The sequence below is a fragment of the Emydura macquarii genome, unplaced genomic scaffold (assembly GCF_026122565.2).
Source record: "Emydura macquarii macquarii isolate MOO-44397 ecotype Brisbane River unplaced genomic scaffold, CSIRO-AGI_Emac_v2 contig_1229, whole genome shotgun sequence".
NCBI classification, from domain to species: Eukaryota; Metazoa; Chordata; order Testudines; family Chelidae; genus Emydura; species Emydura macquarii.
Window position 1 is genome coordinate 616,588 of NW_027131366.1, and position 16,279 is coordinate 632,866.

Sequence of the window (16,279 nt, forward strand, 5' to 3'; positions counted from 1 at the left end):
TTGAGTTCAAGCAGAAGCAGAAATTTTGTGCAGTGATAATCTAGAAAGACACAAGGTGGGTGAGGTAATGACTTTTATTGGACCAACTTCTGTTTGTGAGAGAGAAAAGCTTTTGAGCCACACAAAGCTCTTCTTCAACTTGTCTCTCTCACCTACAGAAGTTGGTCTAATATAAAATACTACCTCACCCACCCTTTCTCCCTAATAACCTGAGACCAACACAGCTACAACAATGGAAGATATATTGAACGGTGTCTTGCTGCCCGAGTGATGTTTTCAATGGAACCGCTCATGGAGCAACATGTTATTCAGTATAAGTAAGTGTATCAGAATCTGGCTCTGATGCCCTGATCCAAAACCTGTGGAAGTCAATGGAGAGGATCACATTGACTTCAGTGGACTTTGAATTTGGCCTTTGGAAATTTATTTACTGGAAAATAAGACATCTGTTCAGGCCCCATGAGCATTCACAGCTCAGAACCCAGAGCCGCTAAACTGGTCTCTATCATGATTAGATTCCTCTGATGGGGTCAGTCAAGCAGGCTGTGTTCAACTCCTGCTGGCTGAAAGTCTCTCTACCTGACTGGTTATTCTATATAATTAATTTTAAGCAATTATTTAGATGCAGCCTTTCTTCCTATGGGATTTAATTCTTCTTAGGGAGGTATAATTGAACAAACTTTTTATTGCCAAAAATGTTGATTATCACTAATTTATGGTCCTAATCTGACAAAGACAGGACAAGGAAGGTCAGGAAGAGAAAAATATTCCCCAGCCATAGTTATGGTGGCTCCTAGATGGAGGGATGGATCAGACACTCAGTACAACCTGATCTTCTGGAATTGTTAGGTAATTTACAACAAAATATTGCAAACTATGCTCTGCATCTCCCACTCCCAATCCCACTCCACAGCTTTCAAACAGTTTACACATGCTTTAGCCAATGATAGCACAATACTTGTGTCAGATGTTTTGGTTGATCAGTTACAAATTACCCTTATAAATAAAAAAATTGCATTACATACATCATACCTTAAGTGGCAAAACACAAGGCAGTTTGGTAAAGAAAGTCTGAAACTGGTTACTAATAGTGGTCCAGAGGTTACTAGGAGAATCCATTGGCAAGGCTTCCATAAATGTAGCAATGTTTTCCAAACAGCGTAGCATTGCGCCCCCTGCTGGCAAGTTCTTTTTGTTGTTTAAACCCTAGAAAACAAAATGCAGAATTTAAAACAAACAAAACATCAGAAAATGACCTTCTAAACAATATTTTAAAACACATGTACATTAGCCAGGGTCAGGCTAACCATACAATTTCCATCTTCTCCCACAAATAATTTCAAGTGCATTGCTTTTCTACAGCATCTACAGCTGATAAGGCGTGACACAGACCATCAACAGTGATAGTGGTAAGGAAAAGATATTATGGCTTGATTCTGCTTCCATGTAAGAAAATGCAAAATCCTCATTGTTTTTAATGGTGTACGATCAAGCGCTTAGAATGTTAGAGGAGGATGGAAAGATATACTTGGTAGTACCTAATACAGTCAGTCTTATTGTGAGCCTACCTCTAGTAGTTGGCTCAGTGCAGCTACGGAGCTCAGCTCACTGAAGTCCATAAGAGATGTAGCCAGGGTCCGTAAAAAGCTTCCATCTGGAAATCAGAACAACATTTTTTTGATAAGTTTTGGTACAGAGATGACTGATGGTGGCAGAAATGCACTCAGGCATTGCCCGTTACCTTTTATATTGCTCTGGAACAGCTGAGGAAATATACCATTGGGAGCCAGCTGATGGAAAATGCAACGGAGGAATTGCTTAGCCACACCGGCAGCATTACCAGGTATCATCATGCTGAAATGAAGGGAAAAAGACAGAGAAATTCCCTAGTGGATGAAAAATATTTCCTACCACTGAAAATTGGAGAAGGTAAAGAAGATCATATTCTTTCTAGTAACAGATAAAGACAAATTCAGTTATGAATTTGAGAAGGCAGTAATAATGATAGCACCTAGTTCTTATCAAGCACTTTTCATCAGTAAACCACAAAGGAGGTCCGGATCATTATTCTCATTTTACAGATGGGGAAACTGGGGCACAAGGCAGTGACGTGACTTGCCAAGCTCACCCAGCAGGCCAGTGGCAAAGCTGGGAAGAGAACCCATGTCTCTTGAGTCTCAGGCCAGTACTCTAGAAAAGGTTCTGATCCTGCAAAGCATTTAAGCACTGGCTTAACTTTCATGATTTCAGCAGGATTATGCACATGGTTTAAGTTAAATATGTGCTGAAGTGCCATGGCTTTATTGGGGCCTAAATAATTAGTTTAATTTTTCCTGGTTCTCTACATAGTGACAGGAATGGTTTTGCCATTGATTCTTCAGTATTTGAAGCCCAGTCCTGCTATCACTGAAGTCAAGGCCAATGCTCTCACTGATTTCAGGGAGGCAGAATCAGCTTTCTGGAGAACTTCCACATTTGGCTGCAGGCTCCCATGAAGCTCACTAATTTACTTGTCTCTGGCACCTTCCAGCCAAAGATTTCAAAGCACTTTCCAATAATTAATGAATTAAGCAGCAGCACATTTTTATGATTTCTAGAAATGAATGCAGCCCATGTGATGTCCCTGTAAAAGGACAGTAGTCTATTTGCACGATGGGACATCACCACTGTTCTCCAGAGTTATGTATGACTGACTTAATTAAATGCACACAGATGAAAACCCTTCCCACGGCCACAAATTTTATTCACCAGCATAATGGGAAAACTACACATAAAATGAGCCATGGGAATGAACTACAAAGATCTGGAGTGAAATCCAAGATCCATAAAGTCAGTGGGAGTTTTGTCATTGACTTTAAGGGGCCTGGATTTCATCTCTGATTCAGGTCTGGATCTGAATTTTTCCAAAGTTCAAGGAGGTTTTTGGTCCAGGCACATTGCTAGAAAACATGAGATATTTGTACCCATGTAAAAAAAGTCAGGATTTGATCCTTTGTTTATATCTCTAGAACATTTTTGGGGACCTTTGGGGGATTACTGTACCTTTCTGCTTGATTAGAAAAACAGGTACTTGATGCCAACCTGGAGTAAACAGCAGAAAACAGCAAGTCAAACAAAAATATTGGTCATTATATTTTTAAATCAAGCAAATAAAATTACCAGTACAATTTAGTAAGTAGAAGTTTTGGAGAACATGTTTTAAAGGGCACAGGAGACCCTTTGATCAGATGCACAGGAGACCCCTAAGTTCATTTTTGTAAAGGGCATAAGTCAAATTCAGCCTTGCAATATTGTCATAAACATTTGCCAGCTCAGACAAATTCTCTTTGCCCTCCATTATCGCCATGATGATAATGAAAGTAACTCATATTCATACATCAAGAACAATTACTCACCCTGGGCAATTTGGACAGCAGAAATTTGCAGGGATGGTGTAGGAACTGTTTGCTGACTGAAACCAACAGGAGTTAGGCCCCTAGGTGCTTTTGAAAATCCCACTAGGCATCTATCTGCATCTTTATACTCCTAAATACCTTTGACAATCTGGCCCTAAGTCACTTAAGTGCTTTGAAAATTTTACCCCAGATATCAGGTCTCCTGATACCTAGTTCTCTGTTCTAAACATCAGAGAACATGTCTTCTCTAAGAAGTAAAATAATAAGTAATTCATTTGTGAGGCATAGACATAAATGTCATCTGTGTTCATGGACTGGATATATGGGGGCAATGTACCTCAAAATGTTTGATGCACAAATATAACTTCAGAAAAAGAGAAAAAGTTTAATATGAATATAAGAGCAAGTACAGTGAAGCCACCTGGATGTGTTCTTGCCCATATCTACTTCTAGGGGGAGTATGCCTTGTTCTTAATCTATTCAAAGCAATTCCCTCATGGGCCTGTAACTGCACCTTGATTAGTAAAAAATGATGGTGACCAGGATTGTATGCTAGGAAATGACAAAGTATGTTCACCATACTGGAACGCCCCCTGTTGTATACCATCTGCTTCACAAATGGACTCAGCTGTCTCTCACTGAAAATGCAGTATTTCCACTTCAATGTGGAAAACGTAGCACATCCCCCCCTCCCGCCCCCTTGCTTTGATAACTAATCTTCAGGACCTCAATTGTTCATGGCTTCACACTGGCCCGATTAGTGCTCTATTTATGAGTAACAAGTAGGATGGATGGCATCAGTCTAGATTGGAAACTCTACCTCCTCCAGAGTTCATTAACACTGACAGCAGGGAACTGCAGCCTCAGAACTAATGGAAATGGAGGGCTTGATTCTTCACTATTTTCAAGTGGAGTTCAGACATAGTGGAGAGGGAGGGCTGCAGGGAGCCAGTTGCAGTTTTGGGCTCCTTGGCCACCGTGCCCCTGCATAAATTAAAGCTGTAGGGGAATAGCTTTAATTTAAACCATGGACATTCCTCAGGGGTCTTATGTCAGTGGAAAATCAAGTATAGGAGAGCTCTGCTTCACCACCATCACAGCCTGTCCTGCCCAGGCACCGCTCCTAGGAAACCCCTGACAAACACCCTCCTTTCCTCTTATGCTGGGGATTGTGAAGGCGGTTGGCACAGCAGCCATCTCCACCAGCTTTCTGCTGGCACAGAGTTCTCTGGACATGGAGAATTCTCCAGAGCTCATCGCTGCAAATTGCTTCATAGCATGAAGTGACCTTAGTTGACCAGAGTGCCTGGTCCCTAGCATTCCAGAGCACACCAAGCCTGATCATTTCTCAGGTTTCGGGTAACTTAATAGAGCATATATTGCATGAATATTATAAACTTGACAGTACAATCTGTAGCAGCAGAAGAATTGCAGTTAGGGGCAAGATATTCTCAAACAAACATTCTTAGGGTGTGTCTGCACTGCTCACTCCTTATGATAGCATGTAGAGCACATACACTGCATGCTCCCTCTAGCATGAGTATAAACTGCAGTGTAGATGGTGAGGCACTGCTTAGGCAAGTGGAGTAAAGACATGCCTGAACTCTGTGGGTATGTACCCTACATAGCTCTTTACATGCCCAAGCAGTGCCTCCCATGTCTACACAGCAATTTTTGTCCTGGTGCTGAAGCCTTTCACCACCACAGGGAGCTGCCAAAGCCATTTCCTGATGCAGGGAAAGGCTCTGATAGCTCCCTGTGGCAAGGCAAAGCTTCAGTTGCTGGGGGAAGCACCAGGGAAAAGTCCTGACAGTATAAGAATGCAGGGCCTAGAACCCAGCGCTACAGAGCCTGGGCTGACTGACATTCCCACTGTACCACCAGCAGCCATGCACAGCCATAGCCAGGGAGCACTGTGGAGAGCAGGCACCGCAGGAAGTACCATCCAAAGCAGCCTGAATGACAGTAACCTGTAGTCCTCTGATTGGCCAACCACCCTATTTAACCCTGGAGGGTGCCCCAGGAAGTTGTCTGGGCAAAAACACAGACTTTGGACTTGTTATGATTCCAGACCTTACATGATCTCAAGCCTCAGATCCCAGCTTGATCCTGATTCCGGCCTCCCGATTCCAGCCTGGTACTACCTCTGATCTCCAGTCTCTGACCCCGGCCTGACTTTGACCCCGACTCTTGATTATTGAATCCAGCTCTAACGATTCCTCTGACCCCTGCTCACTGACTATGTGGATTCCAGCCCACTGTGACCACTAGGCCAGATCACCTACTCCCTGGTCCCTTACAGGCAGCTCCTTGCAGCAGGGAAAGGCTCTAGTCTAGCAGCTTCTCGCTACGTCCCCCCAGCCACAGCCTTTCACTGTCACATGTAGTTATATAATGCAGTGTGGACACAACCTACTTTTCACTGCAGCATGTAGCTACATGTACCCATGCAATGTAGACTTTTAGACCAAGACTCTGTGTCCTGAATCATTTACACTTCTCAGTGTAGCTCTGCAGAGTGTTGCTGTTGTTTAATTTTAAAGTCTTTGGATGTGAGCTTTCTTCCATCTGTATATAGAGTATGTAGAGTATATGCCACGGAGGTTCTCGTCTCTCTGAACTAAGTGTGAATGGATCCATTGGAATCTATTGTGCTCAACCGCACCTTCAGTTTGGGCTGCCATTTTTCAGCTATACGGCAATGACCACAAAAAAAGAGACACCACCCCAGATCCACAATGCCACTGAATAGGACATGGCGTACTAGACTGGAGCCCAGAGCACTGTCTCCTTCCTCTAGAGTCAAGATCCATCAGCTTCAAACATAGTCTACCTTGTAAGCTATTTGATATGCCATTGGAACACCTCTTTCAGTTGTTCTAGGGAATTCATCACCATTGAAGGGCACAAAAACGTCCTTTCATCATAAACGGGGGGGGGTCTTCAAAGGTTACCTTCCTACAGACTGCATGATGTCCAACAACAAAGGAGCAGCCAAATCTGGGCTGAGGTGAATGAATGTTGAGAGCACAACTATGGCCAGACCTAGTGTTTCTTCATCATACTCTTCAAGGATAGCCCCACAATCATGGCATCTGCAAGGAAAGTTGTTTAAAAACAAATATTATTTGTTCAAGATTAATTAGGAGAATCCATGTTACACTCAACTTTTTATGGCTAAGAAAATAGATCACTGTGCTTTAAATCCTGCATACAAAGTACTTTTTACTAGCTACATCAACAGGCAATTTTGATCTGTGGCAAGTTGGCAGTTACTCCACTCTTTGCCGTGTGTCAACCAACAATAAAGCAATAATCTGATGAGAACAGTTTCCAGCTGTGGTTAAAGACTTGAAAGAGGAAATTATAGGATTTTTGTGTGGGGAGGAGGCCACGGAATATTCCCTTTATTTTTAGAGATGTCACTTTCTATCCCAAACCAATTTTGCTGTTGGATTGCTGCACCCTCCTGCAAAGCTGAGAGACAGCTCTGAAACAGCTTTGTAATGTCTAATCAGAAGAGAGATGTCAGCTGCAGGAGAGATGAGGCAGGGTTTCAAAACCGTGTAAAAAGACAAACAAATCTGGAAAACTGGTACATTTCAGCCCAGTAGGGAGAACTTGGTTAATTTGATCAAACAGTCGCTAATGACTCCAACAGATTGTGATATTTTAACTTAATGGGATTCTACAGGCAATTTTCCTCCCTTTGCCTCCCAACAGCAGGAGGAGATGCTAGCCAGGGTATGAAAATCAATCTCATCTGGCTTGGCATCTGATGCCAAAGCTTTTGGAAAGAGGCCAAAAAGGATGCATGAAATGAGCCCACTTCTTGGGATGTTCAGCATTACACAACATAACTTCCAGTTCCACTGAAGACTCACACAACAGTCTTGCCCTTCTCTAGTAAGCATCTTGGCAGTTTATCTAGTGGTTAGAGCACAGGACTGAAAGTCACAACTCTTGGGTTCTACTCCCAGCTCTGCATTAAATCAATGGGTGGCTTTAAGCCAGATACTTCGCTACTTCTCCGTAAAACAAGAACCATCATATTTAATTACAGTACCTCAATGGGATTTTGATCAAAGAATTAATGTTGGTAAAAGGTGTTGAGGATCCTTGTGGAGGAAAAGCATGTAAGTGCAAAGTAGCAGTTGTGGTGGTGACAGTAGTATTCAAGGTGTTGATTTACAGTCATGGCTTTATTTTGCAATGGAAAAGCCATAGCAATTCAAAAAAGTGATAACTTTCATTTTAGGGACTAAAAATACAGTTTTCAGTGGATTACAATGAGCCATTACAGTAAAAAACAAAGAAAGCTCAACTGCAGAATTAAAGTCTTTTTGTTAATTGTGCGTACAGTATTGTTTCATCCATTTACATAACCAAATTGAATCAAAGCCCCTTCCTAGATCAAATCCATAGAAACAAAATGAGCCAAGCAGGCAACGTGTAGATTCATGTCCATCTTAGGTTAAGGCTAGGATTAAGAGTTTGATAAAGGCCAAACCAATAAAAACCATTCCCAGTTACAAGGCAAGAAGCCACCACAATAGTGCACCTCTGAAAACTCTTTCAGCCAGACAAGTTCTAAAACTTGCTTACAGAAAATTCAACACAATCAAGAGATTAAGCGGAGCAGAAGTGAACTGTCTGACAACTGCTATAGAAGCCTTAGCTCTGGAGTGCCACCTCCTATCCCCCTATCCACGCAGATGGCAATGGTTCTCACAAACCACAGGATGTCAGCTTTTCTCACAAGACTTCTTTCCATTTGGACCTTTTGCAAATTGGAGAAAAGAAACTCCTTCAGTCATTGGATGTGACTCAGATCCAAAACCATTGCACTGAGTTCATATCCAGGGGGTTTGGATTGGAGGTCCCAGTTCAGGCCTATCTCTACATGATTTTTTAAAAAGCCCCTTTAAAGTAGGAGTTCCTTTTCCCTTGGATTCAGTCTTTACCTTGTTTATGGTCATTTAAAACTGGAGGAGTTCCATGCAACAGGCACCATGAGTCTGACCTCACTTGTACCAGTTTTACACTGGTTTAACAACCTTGACTTTAATAGCATGACTTCTGATTTGCACCAGGGTAAGTGAGAAGAGAATCAGGCTACATACCTTTCTCTATGTATAGGACTGAGCAAACGGTCAACACACACAGACCAAAACAGTACTATTAAAATACTCACAGCCACTACTTTGCACACACATACCCATGTCCCAGTATATTCACAGCACACCTGGTTTGCAACATTTTGAAAATGTTCCCGTGCTACAAAAAATTATGCAGCTTAGGAGAAAATTTGAGAAAGTACTTTTACTGAGTCAGGCCCAGTGTTCTGAAGCTGAGCGTTTTTTAATTACAAAATTATTTGAAAGAAATGGAAATTGGCTTACTTGTCAGTCATCATAGTAGGCTGGTCATCAGTAAATTCTTCTGGTGCTGGTACAAACATACTGACTATACTGGGTGCTGACAGTAAGCTGGATTTGGTGGCACCTTGAAGCCATTAATAGAAAAGAAGCATGTTAAATGGAAATCTGAAATACACAGGCACATAGAATGGACACCCACAGGTGAACAAAAAAGTTTTTGCAATAGTATATGTAAATACAAAATTGTCTCTCTGGAGAAGGATATGACACATTCTTTGGTTCTGTCAGATTACTCCAATTATTTGAGCTTATCTTATGTTTTAAAGGTCAGTAATTATTTTAAAAATTGAGATCCTAAGGAAGTAAATGAAACAAATTCAAGATGGTGTCACTGCTTCAATTTTAAGCTGTCCAGTTCTGATCCCTTCATTCTTTAAGTAGAGTGGATGGTCCTGTAGTTAGCATAAGACTGGGTGTCAGGAGCTTTGGATTCTTTCCCAGCTGTGCCCCAGAATTTCTATGTGACTTTGGGGAAGGAAGTCACTTAACATCCTCTTTGCCTCAGTCAACCAATCTGTGAAATGGAGATGAAAATACCTCACAAGGATGTTGTGAGGCTTAATTCATCAAGATTTGAAAAGATCTGAAATCACTGGATGGAAGGTGATTTAGAAGTACAAAATATTATTAGTGTTATTTTCTGTTCAAAGCTTTTAAAAGCAAGCTACACTGATGAGGCTGAACTGATCAGTTACAGACATGGTCATAGAGGCATGCAAATAGTGCAGTCACACGTGTCTTCCTTGCCTGGAGCACCTCTTCTGTGCCCAAATCACAGGAGATGGGAGCAGATTCTCAGTTTAATAAGAAGGGTCAAAGGCAGTGGCAGCCTCATAGGACAGGTACTGAATAGGTGGAATGTCTTGGGAGGCAGGGCTTGGACTGATCCAATATATGACGTCCAATATATGATCCAATATATGACTGATCCAATATATGCCAGCATCTCTCTGAAGTAACTATCTTATTCTCCAGAATATCAGCTTTCTTTCGTTATTTTTAAAGATAATTCTCTAGCTGTTATGGTTGTGAAGAAAACCTCAAAAACATGAACCAAGTATAACCACTGCAGAAATGAGTCTGCAGAGAGCCTGGAAGTTGGAACAACAGCACAGAGAGGTGTGAACTGTCCCATTCATCTCAGTGAAGTGTTAATGCAAGTGCCCTGTGATGATATTTAAATGTCCACATTGTTAATTATTTCATTTCTCAGGTAAGAAAGAAGAGGGAGGATCACAAATCTGCACTATCTACTATGAGTAATGTCTCCTTTTAATGGCACAAGTGAGTGGCATTTGTTAAATAGCATCACTTCTTTTTCCCCCCAAGTTAATTAAGCCCCACTGACAGGAGCCAAGATCAAGGAACCCAGCAGGACTCAGATTGCAGACATGATCATACTTTTAACACCTGCACTGTCGAAGCTAAGTTGCATTTCATTTTCAAGTTGCACATGGATGGAGCTCATTTTGTGGCTAGAGCTTGGAAGAGTACCAATATCTTCCCCTCCTCCCCGCCATTTGACCCTTGCTGATATGGAAAGGCTGCAGGGTGATTGAAGAAACCAGCACACAAAAAAATCAGCAATCTGAAGGCCTCACAAACAGAATTCACAGCTAATGTTGATGCTAGCCTATTCTAATCCTCAAAGGTTTAAAGAAACAAGAGGTGGATTGTCTGACTAAGCCTGGTACAAATGGAGTTGCAATCGATACAGTCCCAATACCTGCTGTTGCAAAGGCAAGCTCAGACCAAATGATCTATATGAGATCCCACAATATGGGATTCAAGACTGATAGGGAAGGTGTTGAAAGCTGCTTTAATGAAAATAGGAGAGTGTCAAACAATTGTTCTGCTGAGTTTGAAAGGAAACATAATTATTTTCTATACAAGCTAAGAACCTATCCTATATGTTGAATAATGGTCCCTTTGAGATTGCACTGGATGCTGCAGACATTTTAGAAAGTCTTGTGGACTCTTCAGTGATGTGGGAAACTATCTAGAATGCAAGAAATAAGAATTTTTTTGAATCTATCTAGCTAGTCTTTGCTCCATGATTCACTTTAATCTTCCCTTTTATCATCATGCTGAAAGCTTGACTGATGCCATCTTTAGCTACAGGTTACACTATAGCATGCAAATGCTGGATGTTGACATAACCATGGCTACATAACTGGGAGTAAGACTAAGGTGCTAATAATAAGAACACTTGTGCTGCTCTTGTGGTTAAAAGTGAGAAAGAATGTGATTCAAGTTAAAGAAAGGCTAGTTTGCTGCTCTATTAAAAAGCTGTAAGGAAAGCTGAGCAGTTTGAATATCAGGAATGAGAGTGTGAATAGCTAGGAAATGGGGAATTGGTGACTCAGGAAATGGGACATACAGTCGTTCACTTCCAAGTATTCAGTTCAAGTCCAGACGAGGTAGGTAGTGACAGAACGTCATTTCCATCCATCAACTAACAATGTCCTGTGTGGAATGAATTGGTGGTGTCATCTAGTCAAAGAGAACACAAAAACCACCATCACAACTGGTACAAACTGGAATCATTGTTGGTAGTCGCAGCAGAGAGACCAAGTTTGAATGGACCTGGACGCTGAACTAACCTCTTATTCTTAGTGGTGGTCCCTCCAGATCAGGGTTTAGGCAAACTGAAACATTGCACGGCCGTTTCCCATGCTGTATCTGTTCTGTGGATAAATAGAGGACTTCAGTCTCTGGTACTGTTAACACAGAGCCCATCACCAGCACCACAAAGTCACTCAAACAATTAAACACCACCACACACGTAACAGCTGGAAAACAGAGGGTTAAATCTCTAAGCATGAAAAGAGAAAAGAAGAGAATAAAAGAAAGAAAAAGTGAGGTCCACAGGGGAAGCAAGAAACAGATTTAGCAATATCAAAGGAGGCCTTTTAGGAAAGCTCAAAGTCCAGGTTATTTGATAAAAAAATATAGGGCTAATTGCAAGGATTCAGCAAGAAATGTGTAAAGAGTCACAGAAAGAGTAAAAGGTAATGCTTAGGAACACTGAGGGATCAATAGTTCATGGACATGTTTGTGCTGGCATAGGATAGACACACAATGAGTTTATATTTTAGAGAAAGAGTTTGGGAAAGAGCAGTTTGAAATGAGAAATGAAAAAAGAGAGGCATGAAACCCAGATTAGCTGGATCGATATAGAAAATATAAAGCAGCCACAAAGGGACATGAAGTTAAGGATTGAAAAAGTTCCCTTGAAAAGTTCAGTTGGTGTCTCGACCCACTGGAGGAAGTGACTTGAAGTGATGTCTTTTAGAGTGAAAGGTGGCAGATGCTGAAAAGAATGTTAGTGGATTTCCAACAAGAACATTAAGATGGAGCGCCTCAAAGATATAGTGATTAGAATATTGACATGCCACTTGAAAGACAGGCTGAATAGCTTACGTAAGAGGTATGTGATAAACTATATGGCTCTGAAATACTAAATGGAAAACCAGTGATGCTATCTGAAGTTTCTGTATGAAATAAACTTACTTGACGATATACCAAAAGGCTGTCACGGACCCACTACCACTGACAAATTCTGTGCTTGATGATGTGGGGAAGGTTAGGGAGGGAAACTAACAATCCACTTCTCTCTGAGGATGGATGCCACATAAGAAGCCATGCCTCAGAGTCAAGAATGGGATGGGACTTAAAGGTGAAAAGTGAATTAAGCACAGTTTTGAGGGCAATCTCCCCACTAAAGTGGCAGTGGGGACATTCAACAAAGTACTAAGTTCCAAGTAAATGTTTTACATTTCTTTCCTTCCCTCTTGTCACCTCCTGGTTTGCTAATGAAATTCTGGGAAGTATCATTCTATAAATGTCACTAATATCATGGATGGCAATGAAACATATGCCAGAATTCATCATTCTGTGACATCTTCAATGAAGTAGGACATAACAGAAGATTGCACACAAGAGGAAAAGAATGAAAAGGTTAAAACTTTTTTTCACATAGTTAGTGGGGACATTCTGTACTTAATTCAGTTTTTGTTGTCTGCTTTGCATTTCACCCTTAATGAGAAACATGGACACCCAGGATAAATTACTGAGTTCTGCATGGGCTGGCAAAAGACTCCCAAGCCTCTGCCTATGGGGAAGTGAGAGTTTCTTTGGCATAAGGTTTAAATGCCTGATATCTCAATATGATTGCAAAAAACGTTTTTCTTTATAAAAAATGATTCAGAGACACCAGGGATGAAATCCTGGTCCTGCTGCAGTCAATGGCAATACTCTCATTGATCTCAATAGGGCCAGAATTTCACCTAGCTGTACACAAAACAGTATTGGCCATTATTTCAAAGGAATAACATCCCACTACAATGGAGTTAGCTGATTCACACCAGCTGAGAATCTTGCCAACTGTGTATAATTTCACGGTAGCCCTGTGCTTGGTTACTTTTCTCCAATGGAAGAATGGCAATGCTCTCTTATATTCATAACAATTGATCAATACAGAACGAGACACTAACTGGTTTAAGGGAATGGAAATAAAGAATAGAGAAGCATAACTTACCAGTGTCCCAAGTGCTGATATTATGGGGTGCACTAGATTGGTGTTCCAGCTGTCTCTTCATTAGCTGGTTCATTGTCAGAGCTCCCAGGGAGCCCCTTTTCATCTGCCTGAATTGAGCTGCGAATCAGAATTTTAAAAGAGTTCAGAGAATCACACAAGCTGCTCTTATTCCCTAATTTTGTCCATCAGCATGAAGTAGGTACTGATATCATCCACAAAGACCAGCTGCTTGCTCTCAGGATCTTATTCAAAGTAATCTGCTCTATTCATATAGTTATACATAGTGAATTTCTGGTCCCACTGCAGTTCAGGGCAAAAATCCTGTTGATTTTGGTGAAACCAGGATTTCATCCATAGTGTCTGCCATCAATTCTTGGGCCTGTCCCTTTATTCTAAAATACAGTGAAACGTGTTCAATAGACCACCTTTATTAGATATTCCTAACTCTTAAGAAACCACCCTAAAGTATCGCCAAACATCAAGCCAGACTGTGACTAGCCCGTGTGTGCACACATGGCGAGGGAGGGTGTCTTCCCCAACAATCCCCTTTCACTTGCACATGCCATTCTAGAGTTAGTCTCTGCACTTGGGAAAGCATGAGAACTGCTCCCCCTAGGCACTCTGGAAAAAGAAAGTGAGTAAGGATCATGGCCTTATGACCCACCCCCTGCACTGACCTGCAGAGTGCCAGACACATTATGTGACTGGGCATCCTGCAGTCTCGCTGAAGCCACTCTCTCTGAAGCTCCCCAGGCGTGGGCTGACTCGATACTACCTTGTAGACAGGCCAGCATCTAAATAGCACAACTTGGCCCTTTAGTCCCCTCCACTTTTATTAGATGACCTCATCTTTTACACAGCCAACTTCTGCTAGTCCATCAAGTTGCCATTTCCTACACTTTTACTACACTACATTGCTGTATATTTTACTGAAACTGACTAGTTGGACAATACCTCCTGAATAAATCATAATGTAACCAGCAGTTAACACCAGTATTGGAATATATTTCCCTAGTACTCAAATGGAGGGAGAAACAGGTGATGGGACCCTCCCAACCTACCTTCTTTCTCCATCCCTTCAACAGGAAGCATCAAGAAGGATGAGCATGGCTCCTCTATTTTATCAGCTAAGTCTGAGCAATGTATTTCCCCAAATGAAACCAACACCATTACTCATTGCCTGAAACTCACTCTTAGGCCCTGAGTCCAAAAGCACTTGAGCATGTGTTTAAATCCACACCTATTCTGGAAAGCTTTTACGTATGTAGACTTAAGCATGTGTTTAAATATTTTCTTAAATTCGGGACTAAATGATATCCACGAGACCTTTTTGTCATGATCACTATCATTTACAACTATTAGAAATTTAACATACTTTAAAAATAGCATTAACATGACACCTGCCAGTAGAGTTATAAAACGCTCGATAGTAACCAGCTAGACTTTTAAAAACTAAAAAAAAATTTTAAAAAATCAAACAGTCCTTGACATTGTTAACTGAAAAGGCAGAAGTGGAAATGAGAACAAGCCATAAGGTTCAGATCCAAACTTGCTCAAAGTTTGGAGACACTCAGATCCCAGGTTTGGCTTAGGCTTGCTCAGTGTCTAACTACAAAAAAGATTCAAACCCAGATGAAATAGAATAACGGAATCATGAAATGTAGGAATGAAAGGGCCCTCGTTAGGTCACCTACTCCAATCCCTTGCGCTAAGGCAGGATAAAGTATTATCTAGATCATCCCTGCCAGGTGTTTGTCTAAATAGTTCTTGAAAACATCCAGTGATGGAGTTTCCACAGCCTTCCTCAGTGATTTGTTCCAGTGCTTCACTACCCTTATACTTGGGAAGTTTTTTCTAATGTCTAAATCTCTTTTGCTGCAATTTAAGCCTATTCGTTCTTGTGCTGACCTCAGCTGATAAGGAGAACAATTTAAAGATCTTTCTAACAGAATAAGTACCTTATTTATAATAAACAGAGCAAAAACATTCACTGGGTATCTGCTCACAAAACAATTTCAAACACTTCATAAGGAGAAGTGTTGTAGGTTTTCTATCACTTATACAGTACCCTTTCAATGTATCAAAGCACATTTAAACTCCATTCTGATTCAACAACAAGAAAATCATCCAATTCTGCAGCAAACTAAACCATGCATAAATGAGCTTCTGGAATTGAACTGAATTGTGATTCCATTCAATATTTGCCTTTTTTTGTTTTGTCTTGCAGCTGCCTTTCATAGCAAATTAGCAGAAAAATCTAATTTCCAGCTCTTCCAGTGCAAGGATTTTAAATAGATGCCTTATCAGTTTATAAAAGACCAAATTTCCCAATGAAAGAATAGCAATTAATTTCAGAACTGACAACGTCGCTTGGAGTGCAGAAGACTGTCAAAATCTAGGAAATTATCTCTTTGAACTTCCTTATCAGCTTTTATTATTGTAATTAAAGCTTTTTTCATGCATATTCAACATTATCACAATGGTGTTGAGCAAATTCATGTTTCCAGCATTATTTACCTGGTTTCTTAAGTCTAGCTATGATTTCAAACATTGATAGAACAAAAAAGCTGCCTCCACCCTTTAAACTTTATTGGAGCCAATTTGGTTGCTACAGAAAACATGTGACATTCCATGTACATGGAATCCAGTGGATTTACACATGTAGTATAATTGTAGCAATGGAAACATTATTTCCATGATCGGCTTTCTACCAATAACTTGAAAAAGTCTAGAGAGCAGGTCCTTAGCTGGTGTAAACTGTCATAACTCAGCTGGCGGATCTTCTCCTATGTTTCTCTTTTGTTTTTGGTAATCCCAGTGGGAGAAGACAGGCTCTGTAGGAACGTTTTCTGATCAGGATTGTTTGATCATGTATGGTCTGTCTCCATAAACCAGCAGTCTAA

General features: G+C 40.9%; 1 protein-coding gene across 2 annotated transcripts in view; it reads right to left on the minus strand.

Annotated features, from left to right (window-relative positions):
* Positions 1–16,279, minus strand: part of UNC79 (unc-79 homolog, NALCN channel complex subunit) — a 139,361-nt gene that overhangs the window by 39,804 nt on the left and 83,278 nt on the right. For both annotated transcript variants that reach the window (XM_067547041.1, XM_067547040.1), the window contains 8 exons: positions 13,377–13,493; positions 11,440–11,523; positions 8,798–8,900; positions 6,350–6,490; positions 3,043–3,081; positions 1,742–1,854; positions 1,569–1,654; positions 1,033–1,206 (listed from right to left, as the gene is read on the minus strand). In XM_067547041.1, coding sequence (XP_067403142.1) covers positions 1,033–1,206; positions 1,569–1,654; positions 1,742–1,854; positions 3,043–3,081; positions 6,350–6,490; positions 8,798–8,900; positions 11,440–11,523; positions 13,377–13,493 — 857 coding nt within the window. The remainder of the gene's footprint in view (positions 1–1,032; positions 1,207–1,568; positions 1,655–1,741; positions 1,855–3,042; positions 3,082–6,349; positions 6,491–8,797; positions 8,901–11,439; positions 11,524–13,376; positions 13,494–16,279) is intronic.